The sequence below is a fragment of the Anguilla anguilla genome, chromosome 3, assembly GCF_013347855.1.
Source record: "Anguilla anguilla isolate fAngAng1 chromosome 3, fAngAng1.pri, whole genome shotgun sequence".
Classification (NCBI taxonomy): domain Eukaryota; kingdom Metazoa; phylum Chordata; class Actinopteri; order Anguilliformes; family Anguillidae; genus Anguilla; species Anguilla anguilla.
The window spans coordinates 69,893,287-69,916,563 of NC_049203.1; the positions used below are offsets into that span (position 1 = coordinate 69,893,287).

Genomic DNA, 23,277 nt, shown 5'->3' on the forward strand with positions numbered 1-23,277 from the left:
AGACAGTCACTAATATCTGATAATTATTGGATTTCAGTGGGTAATCATTTACATGTAGTACCATTGTGGAAGGGATTTTTTTTTAAAACATAGATAACCACAGCTGGCCAGAGAGGAAAAGGACAATCTCGAGCCACAGGTATAACCAGGGATGGGGTAGGGATAGAGATTTTTACACCCTAGATGTCTATGCACCACCTGCAGCTCAACCTGAGGAAGATGAACTGCTCTTTCTCCGGGCAACGATTTCCACACGGACTGACGCTTCAGTCCCTGGCTCTGCAGCGCCTCGCTCCTGCTCAGCCGACCCCGACGCAACTGGCCGAGCTTCCCCGGAACACATGGCGGGAACCGGCCAATCCCTTCACAGCATCTGGAGAACCCGCCTGTTCCCTGCCCGAGAGGCCGCACTCTCAGAGGAAAGGGTTCCAAAGGGTTCCAAAGGGTTCCAAAGGGTTCCAAAGGGCTCCTCCGTGTCTCCGTAGAGGAACCCTGTTCTACTTCACGGGTTCTTTGTCAGGCAAAATGGCTCAATCTGGGAGCTTTCACACCCACCCATCAAGGGTTCCATAAAGAACTACAAAGCGCTCCTCTGCGAAGACTGGCCAAAGGAGCCTATCCCAGCGTGCATTGGGGCGAGAGGCAGGAATACACCCTGGACGGGTCGCCAATCTATCGCAGGGCGCACACACCATTCACTCACACACTCATACCTATGGGCAATTTAGGGTCTCCAATCAGCCTACCTGCATGTCTTTGGACTGTGGGAGGGACCCGGAGTACCCGGAGGAAACCCACGCAGACACGGGAAGAACTTGCAAACTCCACACAGAAAGACCTCGACAGGGATTTGAACCCACAACCTTCTTGCTGTGAGGTAACTTGTAAGCACCTTGACAGGGGAACTTACCTGATTGTAACTGTACCTCTACTTCTAATGGTATTTTAAAGTGAAATGTATTTTTGTAAGTCGCTTTCTGACAAACTTTCTGGACACCAGTCAGAGGGAACAGGGAGTCACCATGAAACATCACAATAAAAAAAATGTGATCATTAATGTGCCAGCACGATAACATCATATGTTCACTTCGCTTTTATCAATCCACGAGATGTGTTGCTAGATTGCCACCTGATAAAAAATGAACTTTATTGATTTCATGCTGATTTACTGTTAAAGGCTTGTCCCGCTACCACAGCATTGCTTTCAGATAAGATAATTCTGAATTAGAGTATTGTGCAACAGAGGTGACCGCTGATGAGAAGAAAGATTATTTTTTGCTCGTATAAGTATCCCTAAAACCACACATGAAGTGATCATAACATCAGGCTGGAGCTCATATAAAACCACCACTGTAGATCATTACTTTATTTTCCTGAACCCTTCAAGCAAATGCATGCTAATCAATGTTTTAGGAGGAGTAACACAAATCACCATCAGCCACTGCGGGTCCTATTACATGGTTTTTTTTTTCCATGTTATGTTAGAGAGATCACAAAACCGTCGTTCTCTCGGTGTGACAAACTGAGTCACTGTCGAATGCTGATAGGTGGGGTGGAGGCAGTTTCCTTGTCAAGAAAACACTAGATAAGAGCACAGACTGCTGTCTTTGTCACTTACGCTGGTCTAAGTCGTTTGCCTGGCCTCATAATTTCACCTGCAGTGACGAAGGTCAGGGTGCTTGAGGACAATCACTAGCAAGAAAAATACGCTCATGGTGTTTTCTGTTTCAACAAAAACAACTTAAATAGGATGACGGCGTAAGAGTGCTATATGTGTTATTTAAAAGTATTGTTGTGAGTGAGGTGTCCGAACATGGCATTCAGTTTGAAGTGTAAAGTGTGGCATCACCAAGGGGAGAATCGTTCTCTCCACAGATGGCCTGGTGCTGTAGTTAAGGAGCTGTGTGTGACGCTGCCAAAATGCACTTTAAATGCGCCCGGGGGGATTCTACGGACACAACAACGCGGAAGGAACACGCTGCATGTGACCCCCCGATCCCCGTCAGAGGCAGATTCCTCTCGCGCATCTGGCTGTGTAACGCAATCTGGCGGCTCTCGCGCTCTCTGACCACACCCCTTCCTTCCACGGGGCTAATCCGCGATGTAAAACAGCAGGACACGTGAGGGGAATCTGCCGCTCCCGCTTGGCTTTTCACGCCCTGTAATTTATCGCTGCTCAGCGCGCGCGAGTTTGACTGTGACATAATAACGCTCCTGTTGTTAGGTTACACATTAGGTGTGGTTATGATTAAATTGCATGTTTTATGGGGACATTTTACCGAAGCATTTAGGCGCTGGTTGTCCCTGATCAGCCCTGAATTCCAGCTTGTCTCAGCTCATCTGTGAAATCAGTTTTATATCCCAGCATTCACTGTTTGACATTCAGGGAACACGTAATAAGGTAGAAGTCATATTAATACGAGGATGACCCTTTTGGCAGTTTTACCACCCTAGATAATATATTTTTGTAATGAAGTTTTACCTGCATGCGAAGTAGCCTATGCCAGCAACTTTATTATTATTATTGTTATTATTGTTATTATTAAGTATTTATTTATTTATTTTTAAATATTATAAAAAATACTGGGGATGGAAATATAATACCAAAGGAAATTAACTGGATACGTTCATAGTTTGAGGGAAACGGTACTAAAATAAGAAGTCGTTCTCAAAACAATATATTTTGTTTCAATTTCACAAGCGATGAAGTTTACATTGTTGTATAAATTCTATTTTTATGAACCGTTCGTCACTTCAGGCTGCTAGAAACAGAACTATACAGCCCACTGGAGTACAACACACCTTCATGGAATATTTCACTCAATATTGGGGAGAGAATAAAAATGGTCGCTCTGATTTCAAACTTATAACAACACAGAAGATGAACCAAATGGTGAAAAATGACCATTAAGGGAGACGGGCCCACGCCACGCACCGATAAAACTCAAGCTAGCTAGCGGTTTACCTGCGGCGGCCGCGCTGTAAAACTTCAAGGTCCGTCGTTTTACGTCCCTATTTTGAGCAGGACCTGTCGTCTGATACTGCACGTTGAGAAATGGTTTTATTCCTTTACGGCACATTTAACTGCTCATTTCACTGCATTTATATGACACATCTTTGCCCTGAAAGCAAAAAAGGAACCATATAATGTTTTTACCTGGTAGATCATCCATCACAAGGAATTGAAAAGTGAACAGATAGATGTACGCTTAGCTACGTCAGGTTAAATGCTTTACAAATGTTTGGAACCTAAAATGAAAACTGAACATAGCTGGTGCTTGAAACATTTTCACACACCGCACCTTAGCTTTTGCCTTCTGCGTGGTAACAATTAGCATGAGAGTAACACGTACTAAGATTCTGCAATGCCGTGCGATTGTCATGTTCCGGTGTTCCTGTCTGCGTTTTCCCTGTTGGGCCGCCAGATGGCGGCACTTCTGTTTTGTGTCCGGTTTCCCCCCTGTTAATTGTATTATTGGTTGTCTCGTTATCCCATCATTGTTCCCACCTGTGTCTTGTTATCCCCTCCTTCTGGTTTGATTGTTTTTTGAGTTCACCTGTGTCTTGTTACCCCTTGTCTATTTAAGTTCTCTGTTCCCTTGACTCGGGTGCTGGTTCCTTGTGTTTGTTACCCGACTTACATGTACCTGCCTGCTTGTGTTTGTTTCCAATCTCTGTTTCAGACCCTTTGTACCTGCCTGTGTTTTTTACCTGTTTGTGTTTTGTTTCTGATTTGTATTTGTTTGACCTACCTGTTTGTTTGAATTACCCTTGTGCTCTGCCTGCCTGCGTTCTGCCCTGACCGTGTTCTGCCCTGCCTGTATTTGTGAGTCCCTCTTGTTTTCTGCTTTGTTTAGTTATTTTTTGAGTTTGTGGTTTTACCCATTGTGGCCTTGTTTGTTCCCTGTTTGTTTACCCGTTAGTAAAGTCTTTGTTAATTTTCCCCTTTTTGAGTTTCGTGTTTTTTTTTTTCCCCACTCTGCGCCTGGGTCCCAGCACCCGAACCGTCACAGAAGGAACCAGCCAGTTTGGGACCCAGCAGAGTTTTTTTTTTTTTTTTTTTTTTTTTTTTTTTTTTTTTGTGTTTAAAATGCCATCGGGGTGGTGGGAGCTTGAACCTCCCAGTGCCCGGGGCGGGCGGTCGCGGAGGCGCCGTGGTCGGGCTGCCTCCCGGTCGGCCAGACCTCCAGCTGATCAGCCGGCGGATCCTGACCCTTTTGAGGGGTCTCGGCTTGCGATCTTCCCAGGGTCCGGCCTGCGGGGGTCCCGCCGGTCCCGTCCGGCTGCCCAGCCGGGTTCCCTACAGCTGTGGTCTGTGTTCCTGTCCCCTGCCCAGCCCAGATGGCAGGGCCCTCGGCCTGCTCCACCCCAAGTCCCAGAGGGACCTTCACGGCCTGCTCTGCCTCAAGTCCCGGAGCGGCCATCACGGCCTGCTCTGCCTCAAGTCCCGGCGCGGCCTTCACGGCCTGCTCTGCCTCAAGTCCCGGCGCGGCCTTCACGGCCTGCTCTGCCTCAAGTCCCGGAGCGGCCTTCACGGCCTGCTCTGCCTCAAGTCCCGGAGCGGCCTTCACGGCCTGCTCTGCCTCAAGTCCCGGAGCGGCCTTCACGGCCTGCTCTGCCTCAAGTCCCGGAGCGGCCTTCACGGCCTGCTCTGCCTCAAGTCCCGGAGCGGCCTTCACGGCCTGCTCTGCCTCAAGTCCCGGAGCGGCCTTCACGGCCTGCTCTGCCTCAAGTCCCGGAGCGGCCTTCACGGCCTGCTCTGCCTCAAGTCCCGGAGCGGCCTTCACGGCCTGCTCTGCCTCAAGTCCCGGAGCGGCCCCCAGAGCCACCTGGAGCCCCGGAGAGGCTCCCAGATCCGCCTCGAGCCCCGGAGAGGCTCCCAGATCCGCCTCGAGCCCCGGAGAGGTCCCCAGAGCCGCCTCGAGCCCCGGAGAGGCCCCCAGAGCCGCCTCGAGCCCCGGAGAGGCCCCCAGAGCCGCCTCGGGCCCCGGAGACGCCCCCAGAGCCGCCTCGAGCCCCGGAGAGGCCCCCAGAGCCGCCTCCAGCCCCGGAGAGGCCCCCAGAGCCGCCTCCAGCCCCGGAGGCCTCGCCTGCTCTGACCCTTCCGCGGAGGCCGCCTGCTACACCCAAGTTTCGGGCTCTACTTGTGCCTCGAGCCCCGGGGGGGCCTCCGGAGCCGCCTCAAGCCCCAGGGGAGCCTCCGCAGCCGCCTCGAGTCCCGGGGGGGCCTCCGGAGCCGTCCAGAGCTCCGGAGAGGCCTCCAGAGCCGTCCAGAGCCCCGGAGAGGACAACGGTCCCATCTGTTGTCCCGCAGGGGCCGCCGCAGACTGCTCTGGCCGCCCCGCAGGCTAAGCCGCCTGCCTTGCCCCCTAGCGTTCGTGCTCCCCCTGGCGTTCGTGCTCCCCCTGGCGTTCGTTCTCCCCCTAGCGTTCGTGCTCCCCCTAGTGTTCTCGCGCCCCCCAGTGTCCGTTCTTCCCCCAGTGGTCGCCTCTTCCCCGGAGTCTGTCCTGCCCCCAGTGGTCGTCCCTCCCCCGGTCTCGTCGCTCCCCCCAGTGGTCGTCTCTCCCCCGGTGTCGGTCCTTCCCCCAGTGATCGTCTCTTCCCCGGAGTCCGTCCTCCCCCCAGTGGTCGTCCCTCCCCCGGTCTCGTCGCTCCCCCTGGTGTCCATTTTCCCTTTGGTGTTCGTCCTCCCAACTGTGTGTCCGTGTGTTCCCCGGCCCCCCTGTCTAATTGTCTGCCCGCCTGTTTGTCTGTTGGTCTACCCGTATGTGTGTCAGCCAGTTTGTTGGCCTGTTTGTCTGCCCCCCAAGCCGTCAGCCCATCGGCCAACGTGTTTGCCCGCCTGTCTGCCTGTCTGTCAGTGTGCCAATCCGCGTGTGTTTTGTCTTGTTTGCCTGTGTGTCAGTCCCTATGTCAGTTGTTGGGCTCCCCCCTCGCCTTCCCTGTCTGCCTGTCCCTTTGTGTGTCTGTCGGTGTCGCTGTGTGCCTCCCCGCCTGCTTGTCCCTGTGTCTGTCCTTGTAGGTCTCCCGATTGTGCCAGTATCTGGCAGTCTGTTTCCCCCTCAGTCTTGTCCAACCCAGTCCAGTGTTGTCGTGCCCCGTCTCAGTCCTGTCCTGTATGTCTGCCTTGCCCCTGTCCAAGTCCCCCCTGGTTTCCTGAGTCCCCCCTGGTTTCCTGAGTCCCCCCTGGTTTCCTGAGTCCCCGTGTCGCCGGAGTGCGGGCCCTGAATTTCCCCGTGTCGCCCGGAGTGCGGGCCCTGAATTTCCCCATGTCGCCCGGAGTGCGGGCCCTGAATTTCCCCGTGTCGCCCGATGTGCGGGCCCTGAGTCTCCCCCGTGTCGCCCGATGTGCGGGCCCTGAGTCTCCCCCGTGTCGCCCGATGTGCGGGCCCTGAGTCTCCCCCGTGTCGCCCGATGTGCGGGCCCTGACTCTCCCCCGTGTCGCCCGATGTGCGGGCCCTGAGTCTTCCCCGTGTCGCCCGATGTGCGGGCCCTGAGTCTTCCCCCGTGTCGCCCGATGTGCGGGCCCTGAGTCTCCCCCGTGTCGCCCGATGTGCGGGCCCTGAGTTTCCCCCATGTCGCCCAATGTGCGGGCCCTGAGTTTCCCCCGTGTCGCCCGATGTGCGGGCCCTGAGTGTCCCCCGTGTCGCCCGATGTTCGGGCCCTGAGTTTCCCCCGTGTCGCCCGATGTGCGGGCCCTGAGTTTCCCCCGTGTCGCCCGATGTGCGGGCCCTGAATTTCCCCGTGTCGCCCGATGTGCGGGCCCTGAGTTTCCCCGAGTCCTGCCTAGCCCTGAGTCTCCCCGTGTCACCCGAGTCCTGCCCAGCCCTGAGTCTCCCCGTGTCGCCCGGGTCCTGCCCAGCCCTGAGTCTCCCCGTGTTGCCCGGGTCCTGCCCAGTCCCGAGTCCTGTTCCCCCGTCCGAGTCCAGTCCCGAGTCCTGCGTCCCGTTCCAGTCCCGAGTCCCGTCCTGTTCCTGTCCAGTCCTGTTTCTGCCCTGAGTCCAGTCCAGCCCCGAGTTCCCCTCCAGCCCCGAGTTCCCCTCCAGCCCCGAGTCTTGTTCTTGTTTTGTTCCGGTCCTGTCCAGTCCAGCCCTGAGTCTTGTCCTGTCCAGTCCAGTCCTGTTCCTACCCCAGTTCTGTGTCCAGTCCCTGTTCCTGTCTGAGTCCTGTTCCCCCGTCAGAGTCCGGTCCAGAGTCTTGTTCCCGTGTTCTGTCCCTGTTCTTGTCTTGTCCAGTCCTAAGTCCTGTCTCCAGCCCCCACCCTCTGTTGACTCCCTCCCCGGGTCGGCCTCCTGGGACGTCAGGAGCCGTCCCTTGGGGGGGGGGTACTGTCATGTTCCGGTGTTCCTGTCTGCGTTTTCCCTGTTGGGCCGCCAGATGGCGGCACTTCTGTTTTGTGTCCGGTTTCCCCCCTGTTAATTGTATTATTGGTTGTCTCGTTATCCCATCATTGTTCCCACCTGTGTCTTGTTATCCCCTCCTTCTGGTTTGATTGTTTTTTGAGTTCACCTGTGTCTTGTTACCCCTTGTCTATTTAAGTTCTCTGTTCCCTTGACTCGGGTGCTGGTTCCTTGTGTTTGTTACCCGACTTACATGTACCTGCCTGCTTGTGTTTGTTTCCAATCTCTGTTTCAGACCCTTTGTACCTGCCTGTGTTTTTTACCTGTTTGTGTTTTGTTTCTGATTTGTATTTGTTTGACCTACCTGTTTGTTTGAATTACCCTTGTGCTCTGCCTGCCTGCGTTCTGCCCTGACCGTGTTCTGCCCTGCCTGTATTTGTGAGTCCCTCTTGTTTTCTGCTTTGTTTAGTTATTTTTTGAGTTTGTGGTTTTGCCCATTGTGGCCTTGTTTGTTCCCTGTTTGTTTACCCGTTAGTAAAGTCTTTGTTAATTTTCCCCTTTTTGAGTTTCGTGTTTTTTTTTTTCCCCACTCTGCGCCTGGGTCCCAGCACCCGAACCGTCACAGCGATGGCATTCATTAATATCTCAACAAGTCGCTTTGTTCAACCTAAGACCATTATTCATTATTATCACTAACTATCAAAGAATGTATAATACATCAATTTCATATATCATTATCCTCCTTAAAATGGTCCATTTTAGAGGCTACAAGATGACAAAAATGCCTTATGACACCAGATTAAGAGGCCATAAAATCCATTTAAAATGACTTTCGTTCAAATGAGTCTAATGAACCTCTAATAGTCATTAATTTAAAAAAAAAGGTAATTATCATTGCCTCACGACTTAATAGATTCTGCCATTATGAAAACTTCAACTTGAACTAAACGCATGACCACGCTCATTCAGACAGTTTTACTTATATCTCAGTGTTGCCACTGTTTCAACGTTAAGCAATACAGCATGCAGATATTTAAATTGCACACATGTGCTGAAGTTTTCAATAGTCAGGCTCGGTTTCTACCAACCAAAGCTGGCGAAACACTTCAGAACACATTTACAGTTCTCATTTACTGTTTGAGATGTCACCAGTTGCAGTGGAGGGTTAAGGAGGGGAACATATGTTATTGTCATATCAGAAGACAAGCTGTTCCCATGGCCTTTTCCTGACAAACAGCCAGAGTTGAGTAGAGCTGGATCTAGACTGGATCTAACTGTTTTCAAGAGTCAAGAGGTTAAGAAACAAACCAGGAAAAAAACCGACGGATTGTAATCTGCTGGAGAATTTTTATTGCAGCAATGAAGATTTGCTGTGATAAAGGCGTGTGTGTGTGATCTGCTAAACGGTGTTTATTCTACAGGATCCTGCATGAAGGTCTGCAGCGTAACAGGCGACTACTGCGTGTGTAAAATGGTGCTGTTCAGCTCATCGATCTGCCACAGTACGACCCGACAGGAAGACCACCCCACCTACGCCCACAGGTCAAATAGCGGGGAGAGCAAGCAGAGTCCTTAAGGGCACTTTCCACTCCTAACTGTGTCTTATATTTTCTACACGATTTCATTTGTTAGGAAAATGTGCCTCTCATCAATCGCCTCAGTAAAATGAATTCCAGTTCTGGGTTGTGGCTGGAAGTGGTGCCAGTATGCCAGTAGAGGGCGTTGTTTCCCGCGGACGAAGCAGAGCTCCATGATCCCAGCGCCCTGATAAGAGAAACTGAGCTGTAGGAGACGCCAGCTCACTCGTGTTAAACAGATTCTCTCTCACTGGGGCCACGGTGCTCTGACCAAAATCTGCCGCCCCAAAATTCAAACCAGTTCTGTCACTCTGGCCAGCTAAACGTCCCGTCTGATTGGTTAACAATCCCCTGCTGCTCCACCTCAGCTGAACCGTGCGGATTCTGGTTCAGAGTGCTTGAAGTGCCGCGCGGACGTTGGCGGTCGTTGAAGTAATTTTGCCTGCTCTTCGTGGAAAGATTATTGGAGGATAGAGAGAGAGAGATAACTGTTGTTATGGAACGAAAGAGACGTGGATACACCAGCACCCGTCACAGTATAATCACCTTTATGTATGAGCGTTAAGCCAAATATGATCATATACTAAACCACCATTTAACAGCCTGTGCCCGATACGGCTTACATACATACAACCTTCTGACAAACAGTCACGCACACCCCAAGTGAAAAAAAACATTATTACAAGTATTACAATTTTAAGGTGACTGCCCAGCTTTCCAAACCAAATGTTCATTTACTTAAAAGATTGGGATGATTGAATGAACCACTACTAGATAGTGTTCCTTAGTTGTCGCAACACCACCATATTTTTTCTATATCCTATCACCTTTATCTATACCAGGGCTTAAACACTAGGGGTATATCAAATGATCAAATGTACATTTGATCCTAAATATGCCAACAAAAAAAAACTAGAAATTAGCAAGGGTCCTGCTCTTGATTTTTCACAGCACTGTATATCTTTTCTGGATGAAGAGTACACACGTTTTTACTTGACTTTGCATCCTGATACTTTGCATGCACCTTGGGTATGAAAAATACATACCGAAAATCTATTTGAAAAAAATCTGTAAAAAGCCAACATTGCATATTGCCTAATCCACCACCAAAGGGCAGTGTCGGAAAAGCCTCTGTCTTCCCTCTCCTTGGCACTGTTACTGAGTTTACTTCAGTCGGTTTGTATTTGTTTATCATTTGGACCCCATGCACTATAGGTGCTGGAACCCTAGTGTTTTTGTTAGGATTATTTTTCCAACTTTTGCCCTCATAGCTCCTAGTGGGCAAGAATCAAGCTTACCAATAGGCTTGCTTGGATGGCTGAACTGTTGTTTCAGTTAAAATACTGCGCAAATCGGCCACATGGTGGTGCTGTAGTACACTTAAAATTTTGACATTCATAAACAGTTACAATTACTTTCCTCAATTGAGCCACAGACTTAACACCAGCTCTAAAACATCCTGCTCTTCATCATCAACAAATCTTTTCTACAACTTATAATGTCCACCATATTGGATTTTCCACCACACTGAATTTTCAGAAGATGGCTTCTACAAAAATCGACCAAAACTGCATTTAATACAGGTGATTACTTTTCTCGTGGTTATGCCAGGGGTGGCTCAATGACAAGTCAATGAGCTTGCACGTGGGTGCGGCTTACCACAAAAATGCTAACAAATCCCTTTTAACCTAAATCAATGCCATTTGGAAGACATATTCAAATTTTCAACAAAAAAAGCTTGAAACCTTATGTTAATGATCCTCTATATATAAAAAAAACATTTTAAAAATGAAAAATTACCACAGCATCACCTTTTTCTTGGTTGATGTAGTGGTGCATCTCATCAGCAGGAACACAGGGGCAGAGTAACAGACACTTCCGCTTGCAGCCATTTTAATTATTAACTTTTTTCAGATGTCGTTAGCCAGGGAGAATTAAAATGCCAGCAAGTCATGACACACTTGTTAAAATGAATCATTGGACTTCATAAAATTATGGACAGTGGTTGCAGGCAATATTATTAAGTATATGTGACTGATTATGATTCAGCCGATTAAGTACTGCCCATAATGTTATTAAAATGAACAATTCTTTTTTTTTTGAGTGCACATAAGTTTGTAACATATCATAAGGCCAGACACATCAGTGACAAATTACATTTAAAAAGGTAAGTAAAATAAGGCACAAAAGGAAGTAAAATACATTATTCTATATATAAAACATTTACATGTATGTCTGTATTACAGTAAGCCATTATAAATATCAATTATATCAAAATATGACTATGATCTAGGTAATTTTTGCAACATTAAAATCAGGCCGCTAAAACTACAGATAGATTGAATCAGATGGTCCCTTACACAGTGTATACCACTAGAGACAGAAGGTCTAGGAGCCTTGCAGCAAAATTAGAATTCGACTCAAAACGTAACTGAGGACTGTACAGAAAAACTGACTAAAACACTTAACAAGAACACTGCATTAAAGATCAGGTCCCCTGTTCATGACATGGAATTACAATTTGTGCTGTCGCTCCTACACATTATTTTGTGAGGGTAAGTGAGAGCAAACTACGCTGCAAAGAACCCAAATAAACAAACAAAAAAAACCAAACAGTTAAGTTGAAACGGTTTCTGGTCCTTGTGAGCCGGTGTCTTGTTGCTGGTTGGTCCGGTCCAGAAACTGCAGGTTTATGGGCGTGGCCGGTACCAGGACGGTTCTGGTGATCGGTTTGACCGTGGCACCGGACGGGTCGGGGCGAACCTCAAACTGTTTTATCAGCTGTAGCGGAAGGAAAAAAGAGTGACTTAACCTGCATCACAGAGCACAATGCAAAGAGTGACTTAACCTGCATCACAGAGCACAATGCAAAGAGTGACTTAACCTGCATCACAGAGCTCAATGCAAAGAGTGACTTAACCTGCATCACAGAGCACAATGCAAAGAGTGACTTAACCTGCATCACAGAGCTCAATGCAAAGAGTGACTTAACCTGCATCACAGAGCACAATGCAAAGAGTGACTTAACCTGCATCACAGAGCACAATGCAAAGAGTGACTTAACCTGCATCACAGAGCACAATGCAAAGAGTGACTTAACCTGCATCACAGAGCACAATGCAAAGAGTGACTTAACCTGCACCACAGAGCTCAATGCAAAGAGTGACTTAACCTGCATCACAGAGCACAATGCAAAGAGTGACTTAACCTGCATCACAGAGCACAATGCAAAGAGTGACTTAACCTGCATCACAGAGCACAATGCAAAGAGTGACTTAACCTGCATCACAGAGCTCAATGCAAAGAGTGACTTAACCTGCATCACAGAGCTCAATGCAAAGAAGGTAAAAAAGGAAAAATATTACCACTGCAAAGAGATGTTTAAATGTGATGCTGCACTATGTTTTACACTCATAATTAGAGTTGGACGATAATATCAGGGCTTATCAGCTGTATCCTTATCCTAAATATCTTAAAGCAAATCACTTCATCAGCTTAGGCCAATAAGCTGAAATTATGGTCGATGTGACGGGCGCACCTGATGACTCATACGAACCCCAGAGCGGTGATGTGATTAATGCGCCGCTCGTGCCGTAAATCAAGGGACAGTGTCAGGCACAAAAAGCAGCCGAACGATAGTCATCGAAAAGCTCGGCTTTTTAATTAATCAAAGTTAACGAGCCAAACTCAGAAGCAACGCCATGCAGAAAATCAGTATCTCCCTAGACCCATACTGGAACTCTTTTCTAGAACAGACCAGTGGGTCAAACACAGGAACTCTTTCCTTAAACAGACCATGGGTCAAACACAGGAACTCTTTCCTTAAACAGACGCTCAGACGGCCTCCTCCAGTTAATCATCTCCAGGCCGATGACTGTGAACGATCTGTGCGCTATCATAACCCAATAAGCCGCGTATGGTCAAAGTTGAAAGTCTAACTCGACTGAGCAAACAGACGCTTAAAAGGCCGCCATCTGTTAGCTTCAGCAAATTACGCTGCTCTCCATGTGAATTAGGACCCTGAGGAGAGGGGGGGCAAGCAGTCCGAAAACAGGCCCATTCACCTGCATTATCAAGCACTTTGGGTGTTCAGGACCTTCCAGATCACTGAACGCAGAGACCCTGGCTAAGTGTTAAAACACAGCCCCATTGTATTTGTGAAAGTACTGGGTTAAAACGCAAAGCTCTTCCAACAATAAAACTGGAAGTAACTCATTATATTGCACTTTTTTATAAAGTTGGCACAACATTTCGTTACAAATTCCAAGCTCCAGTGACAAGGCTTTTATGTTGGCACAGCAACCAAAAATCAGTTGAATTAACTCATGGTGCTGTTCAGCAAACTAGACTACTAGGCCCAGCCCTAAGATATTTTATATAAAAGCAACACCCAGCACAGTTTATGCTGTTTTTATTTCCTGAAAGACAAAATCAGCGACTCCAGAGTGAACCTTACATATAATATAACACAAACCTGCCAGACAGGTTTATCCAGGTGTGAATGCCCTACATTATAGATGCCACTGTGTCGAGTGAGATCTCCATGGCATCCAACCCCCACACCCTTCAATCTACCCTGCCAGCTTACAGGTTATTCAAGGCGCTCAGAAACCCTGTCATTAGGCCCAAGTTCACTCCCTTCCTCTCACTCCAAGAAAAAAGATCTTGACTGTGACTGTTCTGTCCATCAACCACTTCTTCGACATAATTTTCATAAATCAATTTTGTTTCCATTTTACATTATTTTGGTTTAGTCTACTTTGTGCTTTTTGTTAAATTTACAATTTGCAAGGACACAAATGAAAAATAAACTAACAATAAAACGAAAATGAAATCGAAAATGTTTTTATGTGCAAAACTAATACAGTGCAATCCAGAAATTAAAATTGGATGCACTTGTCAGACAAGTTTACAAAAACATTTAATTGGAGCTCCTAAAATATTGTTTGTGTTCCTAACATTTTAAAGTTATTACGTAAAAAAGGTTCATTTTAAGCTCCAGCCAACCTGATGTTTAATCATAGGCCAATCTTGAATTAATCAAAATAGGCAAAAATAGACTTTGAATTATATTTTAACCAGCAGGTTAATGAAACTTCACTCTCCAAAACCAGCATTGCTCTGTAAGAATGGGGTTAAAAGCAGATTCAAAATCGTTCGCCCTGATCCTGGACCAGCACTATTCAAATGCATCAGTTCAAAAAAATCTTTTAAACCTTTAAAGAGCAGGTTCTTCGGAATGTCTATTCAGAATTCTAAGTCTAGAGTTCTAGAACTCCACCGCTATCAGTTACCAGCGGCGACTGTGACATCAGCATCAGAATGTTCAGCTAAGAACACTGCAATCACACATCTCACGATTCTCACACCTTACAGAGGGGTAAGTTAAAAAGGCCAGCAGCTGCTTCTGTGGCCAGCAGGGAGCGCTAGTCTCACCCGGGACAGGACGAGGTACATCTCCAGCTCAGCCACCCTCTTCCCCAGGCAGGCGCGGATCCCGAACCCGAAGGGCACGGAGCTGAAGGGGTGCTGCCGCTGCTTCTCCGCCCCGCCGCGGAGCCAGCGCTCGGGCCGGAAGGACAGCGGCTGAGGGAAGTTCCGCTCGTCGTACGACACCGCGTAGTGGCACAGGTGGAACAGCGTCTGGGTGCATTGTGGGTAGGGAACAGCCTTACCGTCAAAAACTCATCGTTTTACGCTTCCACTGTGTGCTACGGACGGTTTAGGCCCCTAACTGGGTAATTTTATATCCCTAAAGGGTTAGGATTAGGGCTGGGATTTGGTTAGGTAAAATCTTTCTTTCTCAAATTACTCTTTGAGGGAGTCCCTTGGGAAATAAAAGTTTGTAATAGCTATTCAGTGTACAGGAACCTCTAAGGGGTGGGAATTTGGTCCCTTCAGTGTTGATGTTTATGTGCCTTTATTTAGTCCTGCTGGGAATCTGGTGTTAAATTTAATGATAACAGATTAGGGTCAGGATTAGGGATGCAATGGGACACTTGATCATGGAACGGATAATAAATGCTGTATTGTGTTGCAATTGGCAATCCTGCTTGACCACAAAAAGAGTTCAAGCTCTTAAGCAGCAAGCACTCTGACTGCATATTTAAGCAGCTGTAGAATATACCGCTCCATATTCATCATGAAGTAGAGTTTTTAGTCCTGCCTTCACGTGGCCTCTGTGTGTGGTTCTCCAAGACCCTTTCATGACTCACGTTTTTGGGGAAGATGTAATCACCGACCACAATCTCATTTTCGGCAGTGATGCGAGCATTTCCTGGTACCACTGGATACAGTCTGTGGAGAGAAACAAACAAACAAACAAACAAACAAACGGAGAATGAAGTGCGATGATAATAAGGGACTCGAAGGCCGTGAATATGTGATTCCACAGCATCTCCAGAATGTGGATGACATGAATTCATTTCCTTTAAAGCCTCACAAACTCATTTTTGAATGTCGAAATTAAGGAATTACTCCTTGCACGTCACTCGTTTTTCACCTCCTCACGTCTGGGTAAACGAAGAGTGGAGTCACTGAGCTGAGTTCAGAAGACAGAGAGCACCACAGAGTACCTGTGAAGCCCAGTTCAGGCCAAAGGCTCACAAAGCCCCTGTCTACACAAGACACTCCACCCAGGGTGAGGAGTCGATCACAGAGCTCAGCTTATCTCAGGGTTTCCCTCACAAAGCCCCTGTCTACACAAGACACTCCACCCAGGGTGAGGAGTCGATCACAGAGCTCAGCTAATCACAGGGTTTCCCTCACCACAGGCCCTAGTCTACGTGAGACACTCCACCCAGGGTGAGGAGTCGATCACAGAGCTCAGCTTATCTCAGGGTTTCCCTCACAAAGCCCCTGTCTACACAAGACACTCCACCCAGGGTGAAGAGTCGATCACAGAGCTCAGCTAATCACAGGGTTTCCCTCACCACATGCCCTAGTCTACATGAGATACTCCACCCAGGGTGAGGAGTCGATCACAGAGCTGTGCTTACCACAGGGTTTCCCTCACAAAGCCCCTGTCTACACAAGACACTCCACCCAGGGCGAGGAGTCGATCACAGAGCTGAGCTTACCGCAGGGTTTCCCGCACCACGGCCTTGAGCCAGGGCATCCTGGCGATGTCGTCGCTTTCGGGGACCTTGTCCCCGGGGCAGACGCCGCTGACCTCCCGGTAGAGCCGGTCCTGCATGTGGGGGTCCCGCGCCAGGTGGTACAGCGACCAGGAGATGGTGTTGGACGTCTGCGGGACGACACACACATTCACACGCCCATGAGGTCATGCGCTTAGCAAAGGCTCCCGGGGTTAACTGACGTAAACATCGGCCATTTTACCCCCCATTGAGACCCCAGGCCTGGATCAGGAGTCCCACTGAGACCCCAGGCCTATACCAGGATCCCCATTGAGACCCCAGGCCTGTACTAGGAGCCCCATTGAGACCCCAGGAGCCCCATTGAGACCCCAGGCCTGTACTAGGAGCCCCATTGAGACCCCACGCCTGTACCAGGAGCCCCATTGAGACCCCAGGCCTGTACCAGGAGCCCCATTGAGACCCCAGGCCTGTACTAGGAGCCCCATTGAGACCCCAGGCCTGTACCAGGAGCCCCATTGAGACCCCAGGAGCCCCATTGAGACCCCAGGCCTGTACTAGAAGCCCCACTGAGACCCCAGGCCTGTACTAGAAGCCCCACTGAGACCCCAGGCCTGTACTAGAAGCCCCACTGAGACCCCAGGCCTGTACTAGGAGCCCCACTGAGACCCCAGGCCTGGATCAGGAGCCCCATTGAGACCCCAGGCCTGTACTAGGATCCCCATTAAGACCTCAGGTGTCGGGCAGCGTCAGGCTCACCGTGTCCACCCCCGCCAGGAGCAGCTCCGTGATGCTCCCCAGGACCTCAGTGACAGACATCTGCTCGCTGACTAGCAGGTGGGTCAGGTACTCCCCCTCCACCGGCTCCCCCAGCTTCAGCTTCTCCTGGATCTCCGCCATCTTCTGCTCCACCAGGTCCTGGGCTGGGGTCAGAGGTCACCGATCACAACACAGGAAGCAGAGACACGCGGCACAAATCTTCAATTTAATAAATTAATGATTATTTCCACAATTAATGACTATAATTAGTAGTAGAAGAATTTTGGTTATATTAATAATAATAACAATAATAATACCCATCATCATAATAATTAGAACTAGTAGGAGTATAAGTAGTGATATAATAATAATAATAATACTTATTATTACTATTATTATTATTATTATTATAATTATAATAATAATAATAATTATTATTATTATTATTATTATTATTAATAATAATAATAAGAAGAAGAAAAATTAGTGCACATGATAACAGTAATCACATAATATAGATTTAATAAATTGTATATTGCAATTTTCATATCTATTCTTGAAGCAAAATGAAATTTTCAGGAATTTAAGAAAACTTCAATTTGTTGTTTAATTATATTTAGGTACATTCTGATGATTAAACTGTTTCACCTCCTGCAGTAGCCATAATGGGCCACCAGGTGGCAAGCGTCTTCTCAAGAGGTCAGGAAAATAATTACTTTGCAATACGACTCCATGAGAAAGCACTGCACATCTGAACAAAGCACTCCCATTGCAGCTGCAGGGGATTATGAGCTGTAAAACCCCTATCAGAAAGCACAGCTTATTAAGGAGAAAAAGAGTGATGATTGAGGTACGTTGTTCATCGGGTTTGTGCATAAACACATTCGCAGACTCACCAACTTTAAAGAGATGGTCCCACACTGCAACAAAGTGCTTCCAGAAGGGGAGGTAGGGCCAGACGGATTTGGGGAAGAGCACGATGATGGGGGACAGCCGGAACATCTCCCCCACCGAGTAGATGAACCTCTGGGTCTCCTCCGGGACATGCTGGTTCAGACAGCCCATCCGAGTCTCGAACAGCACGGTGGAGATCCCTGCAAACGAAACCACGGCGTGAGAACGGGGCCCCGAGGGGGGTGGGGGTCAAAGACATCACACCCCGAAAAAACATCACACCCCGAAAAAACATCACACCCAGAAAAAACATCAAACCCTGAAAAAACATCACACCCAGAAAAAACATCAAACCCTGAAAAAACATCACACCCAGAAACGCATCACACCCAGAAAACGAATCACACCCTGAAAAAACATCAAACCCTGAAAAAACATCACACCCAGAAAAAACATCAAACCCAGAAAAAACATCACACCCTGAAAAAAAATCACACCCAGAAAAACATAAAACCCAGAAAAAACATCAAACTCTGAAAAAACATCACACCCAGAAAACGAATCACACCCTGAAAAAACATCAAACCCTGAAAAAACATCAAACCCAGAAAAAACATCAAACCCTGAAAAAACATCACACCCAGAAAAAACATCACACCCAGAAAAAACAACCTGGGGCTGGCCCACAGGAAAGCTAACTCAGGGAAAGTGTTCGGTTGGACACAGAAACTTTTTGAGCGTTACGTGGCCGAGTTCCCTGAAAACGCGAGGGGTCAGTCTGGCTTCCGCTCGCTGAAGACTGCAGAATTTCTGAGCCTCGTTCCAGCCGCTGTCTGACCTGCGGCGGAGTGAAAAGGCTCTTTTGTGCACTCCAACAATGACACTGAGAAGCACTGAACGGGCTTCTCTTTGTCAGCGACCGTGGACAGCCCTGCCAGAACTCACAAAGCTGTCGCACTTTGAACCCACATTTCGATCTTTATTCAGAACTCACTTCTTTGTATTTTTTTTTTGTATTTTAAAGCATTTTTTAGAATTTCTTTGTGATTTATTTTTAGTTTTTTTGTATTTGTACTTGAGTACGAGTGCGTCACAGTTTACTGCATGTATTTTTTTACTGACCCTTGTGCTTCACAAGTGCTTTTCAAATCATTGGTTGAACAGCACTGTATAAATGGATATAAATGTTTCTAAGTTGTGGCTGCTGTTATGCTATTGCAAGCATTTGTCAGGCAGCCTTTTAGTGAGCAGGCTGCTTGGGAGTTATTTATCTGCGGTTTGTTTTCAAATGCTTATTGAATTTTCCGAGCAAACTTAAGATCAATTCTACACAAGTTCAAGGACAACTGTCAGGCGTCTTCCAGATTTTTTTGTTTTTACAGGGAATGCCCCCAAGTGAACTTTAATTCAATACAGTTCAGTGCACTGCAAAAAAACAAGTTTGACCACATATATTTTACCTACAAATGTAATACCTCAGGCTACAATCTGCCCACCCACAATTATTATTTGAAGATGAACTCCCTTTTGCCGTTTATCTTTCACTGCTTACACTGGGCCAGTCAGCTGAGGCTCGGCCCCAGCAGGGAGTTCTTCTCCCGCTGCTTGTGTTCCCCATCGCTTGTTTTCTGAGGTTTAGGCTCGGTCCTCCCCAACTCCCCCATTTCCTCTCCACTCACAGTGCGAGTGTAAAAAGGCACTACGCTAATAAATCTGAACTGAAATGAACCGTTGAATTGTTGACTTCCAAGTTTCCTGTCGTGCATTAGTGACTCCCCTTCCAATAGAGACGAGTAATAGGCAAGCAGCGTTTGCACTGAAGCAGTACGGTTTTAAAACTGCCCGACGACAAAGGTTTTGATGGAGCCCGTTGGATCACATGCACATTCAAAGCAGGATGAAGCGGCATAAAGCTGCTCACAAACTCCGAAGACGTTCTGAATTAACCGACATCCTTCAGGCCGCAGTGGACCAGACGTCGACCAGACGCGACCGTCTCTCGATGACGTCATGTTTTTCCTTCACTGCACATCACGACTCAGTGATTCTGTGCACACATCTCACAGGGTTACGGCAAGATTAAAAAAAGGACTAAACAAACAAACTGATGAATTCCAGGCTTCAGCGGAATTCTCCCCCTCAGAGCAGGAGATGAGTCTCTTAACTGCCATCCGTCGTCGGGCAATCGAAAGGAAGCCTTCATAAACTAGCAGAGCCCTTCGTCAAAACATACGACTGCCTTCATTATTCACCGGTAATTAACTACGTACAAAATGGAGGACAAGGGGTCAGACACCCAGGGAAAGATAGTATATCTAATCGAACGCCAGGTTCAAGGCCTGAGCGGTTCCTTCAGGCAGAAATCTCCGGGCAGATACGGGCTACCCGGAGGCCGTTTCCCTGTTTTACAGCCTCCTATCTAACACTGCGCGTCACTTTCCGTGCACTTTTTCCAGCTTCATTCACACCCACATGCTGCTCACGTATCCCAGTGAAAAATGAGTGGAGGTGAGTTGAGGGGAAGGTTTATATAAACAGAGGGCGCCAGTGTGACGATATGCTCAGGGAGCTGGTCTTAATAAAACTTCAACGCTCAAAGCCAGAGAGATGGACTGCTGTGGTATCTTTGTATCCTGAATTGGTTCCATGGATTATCAGTATGAATGGGCCGTATGCAAAAAATAAAAAGGTATTTACTGCGTGAACGTCACCATCGATAAAGCAGAATCGCCATCGCACTACGACTGAGGTTGGCGTTGGAGAGGCTTCAAACTTGCACAACTTTGTGACAATAAAAAAAGCTAAACCGCCCTTGGGCCTTGATAAGAAGGAGAGTTTCAAGGTCGCACTTCGAGGTGTCTTAGGCCAGGAAAGACACCCGTAGCGTGTTGCGTCACTGTGTAGTGCGTAGCGTGTTGGGTCACGCCGTAGTTCTTAGCGTGTTGGGTCACGCCATAGTGCGTAGCGTGTTGGGTCACGCCGTAGTTCTTAGCGTGTTGGGTCACGCCGTAGTGCGTAGCGTGTTGGGTCACGCCGTAGTGCGTAGCGTGTTGAGTCACTGTGTAGTGCATAGCGTGTTGGGTCACGCCGTAGTTCTTAGCGTGTTGGGTCACGCCATAGTGCGTAGTGTGTTGGGTCACGCCATAGTGCGTAGCATGTTGGGTCACGCCGTAGTTCTTAGCGTGTTGGGTCACGCCGTAGTTCTTAGCGTGTTGGGTCACGCCGTAGTTCTTAGCGTGTTGGGTCACACCGTAGTTCTTAGCAGAAACCTGACAGGCACCTGCAAATCGCCCGCTTACCTTCAAAGGCGAATTTGTAGAGCTCTCCTGCCAGGTCATGCACCATAACCCCGCCTCCGTTTGTCTTCCTGAGCCAATCCAGTTTCTGGATGAAGTCGGTCACCACCTGATTGAGCGAGCCGGTGTACGTGGACACGTGCTTCGGCTTCAACATCCTGGGGTTCAGGATGCTCCTGATTCGCTGCCACTCCGCACCCATCCTGGAGAGATCGACCAATCAGCAATCAGCACACAGCCCCAAAGATTCTACAACCACGAGTTATCTGTATGTACAGACTTGCACATAGATGAGCAAACTGATAGATAAAGTTCAGTCTGCACACCGTACAGTGCCCACAAGATAAGTGTTGAAGAACACCACAAACATGAAGTTTCAGGCTACATGCTCTTCATCAGACTGTGATGTTTTGTGCATGCAGCTCAAAATAAACACTTTTTTAAATGAAACCTTTCCCTATCTTGGGAACAGTATACAGTGTGCGGACTCCTGGACTCACTCCACGTTATCTGCCACAATTCAGTTTCTGTCTGGGCACCTGCTGAGATTTTGGATGTCTGTGTTTTTCCTCTTTTTTTATAAATGACAAACTGACATTTTAAATACCACAGGATTGCAGGCTCCCAAAGGACAGTCATTTGGCAGCACACAGATGATGTGATCCTTTTTTTTTTTTTTAAAGCAAATCACAGATATGCTACATTGTTTGTATGATTCATTGTATGTATTCATGTATTGTAAAGCATCTCTGAGATCATGAAAAGCGCTATATAAAATAAATGTATTATTATTATTATTATTATTATTATTATTATTATTATTATTATTAGATGTCTACTATTCAAATGATCGCAACAACATTAAACGTGTTTTCATTTCTCTACAGTGATACATTTGACTATTCAATGCATAGCTCACCCTCACCCTAACTACTCAACGCATAGTTCACCCTAACCCTCGTGTGGTCTGGGGATCCCCAAAACTGCTGAAGAACAGCCCTGCCCAGACTATTGATTAGCTAACTTGTTTGTCCTACTCACTCTGTGAGCGGCCCGTAGGCTTGCTGTCGGAGCTCCCGGTAGCCCCTCCAGTGGGGCATGTCGGTGCGGATGGGGTGGCGCCCCTCCTGACGCAGCACTTGCTCGATCAGGTCGGCGCTGGCCACGTTCACGATCACCAGGGGACCGTATTTCGACTTCCACAGCGGTCCGTAGATCTTGCTGTGTTCGATCTGGGACACACACACACACACGGCGCGTGAAGGCAACCCGTTTACACGCGCACATACGGGGGGCTCGAGACGACCCCGTTCGGAAATGGAATATACTGAGAATATATTGAAATAAAATATATCACGTTACTGCAAATCTTCACGATATACTAGATATACAAACTGCATAGCTTATTGCTCTGCTGTAACAGATATATTTTCCTGACCGTTGATGAAATCTAAAACGGGAAAGCTAATTACCCGTCTGATAAATAATAATGATTACATTGGCCTGTAGGCTACTGTAGCCTATTTGTGTCGTTTAACAAAGTATTTTCATGCCTGTTAATCATTTATGCTACTCTCCATAAGCAAGTCGGCTATATAATACAAATTAATAAACATACAGTATAGCCTACCACATTGACATTTGTGAATACGGATTTACTGAACTGATTTTAATCTTGCCATTTTGTTCGCACAGTCAGAACCAGCTTCTGTACAGTACGCACAGTAAACGTTAGCTATAGGAAGAACCACGCACCTGCATTTGATGGGTTATTTTAAAGTATCCTTTGCCGAAAAGCCAGTATAAAGACGTCATAAAACTAGGTCCATGTAGCTCGTCCATGGTTTTTAGTTTGTTTGCACCCGTCAACATTGTGGACGAAGACGAATGCCGTCGGCTATCCAAATAGGGGGACGACGAGACGACCCTTCTTGTTCCCGCGTGCATTTCCAGTCGACCGCTTCCCACGACCAATGTGGTTCTCAAGAAAGACTTACAAAACATTTTTCTCACCGAGTGGGCTAGTGTGGGTTAGTAACTTCTGTGCCTGTATTGCTGTGGCGAGATATTTTCCCCGCCTGCCTGTGCTATTATTATGCTGCTGTGCCTTGTGCGAAAGCGCAGGATTATCCTTCACTACGTGATATGCCCGCAAGTGGGACACTGAACCTGCTTTTATCCGAGCGGATGAACTTTAATGCCCTGCACCAGCGGCGTACGATGTGTAACGCAAAGAGGTATTTAGAAGACACCTTCGGGTAGGCAAAGGCAATCCAATTAAACAACAGGTTTTACTTTGCTTTCTAAAGCTGTATTT

At 47.7% G+C, this 23,277-nt stretch overlaps 1 protein-coding gene across 1 annotated transcript; it reads right to left on the reverse strand.

The window, feature by feature from the left end:
* Positions 1–10,783: 10,783 nt before the first annotated feature.
* Positions 10,784–23,193, reverse strand: si:dkey-91i10.3 (cytochrome P450). The gene is made up of 9 exons (XM_035407484.1): positions 22,716–23,193; positions 22,002–22,192; positions 20,964–21,163; positions 17,667–17,864; positions 16,771–16,934; positions 15,997–16,163; positions 15,133–15,214; positions 14,354–14,560; positions 10,784–11,698 (listed from the first exon to the last, which is right to left on the reverse strand). The coding sequence occupies exons 1-9, from the start codon at positions 22,962–22,964 to the stop codon at positions 11,534–11,536; spliced, it is 1,623 nt and encodes a 540-aa protein (XP_035263375.1). The 5' UTR covers positions 22,965–23,193; the 3' UTR covers positions 10,784–11,533.
* Positions 23,194–23,277: the final 84 nt, after the last annotated feature.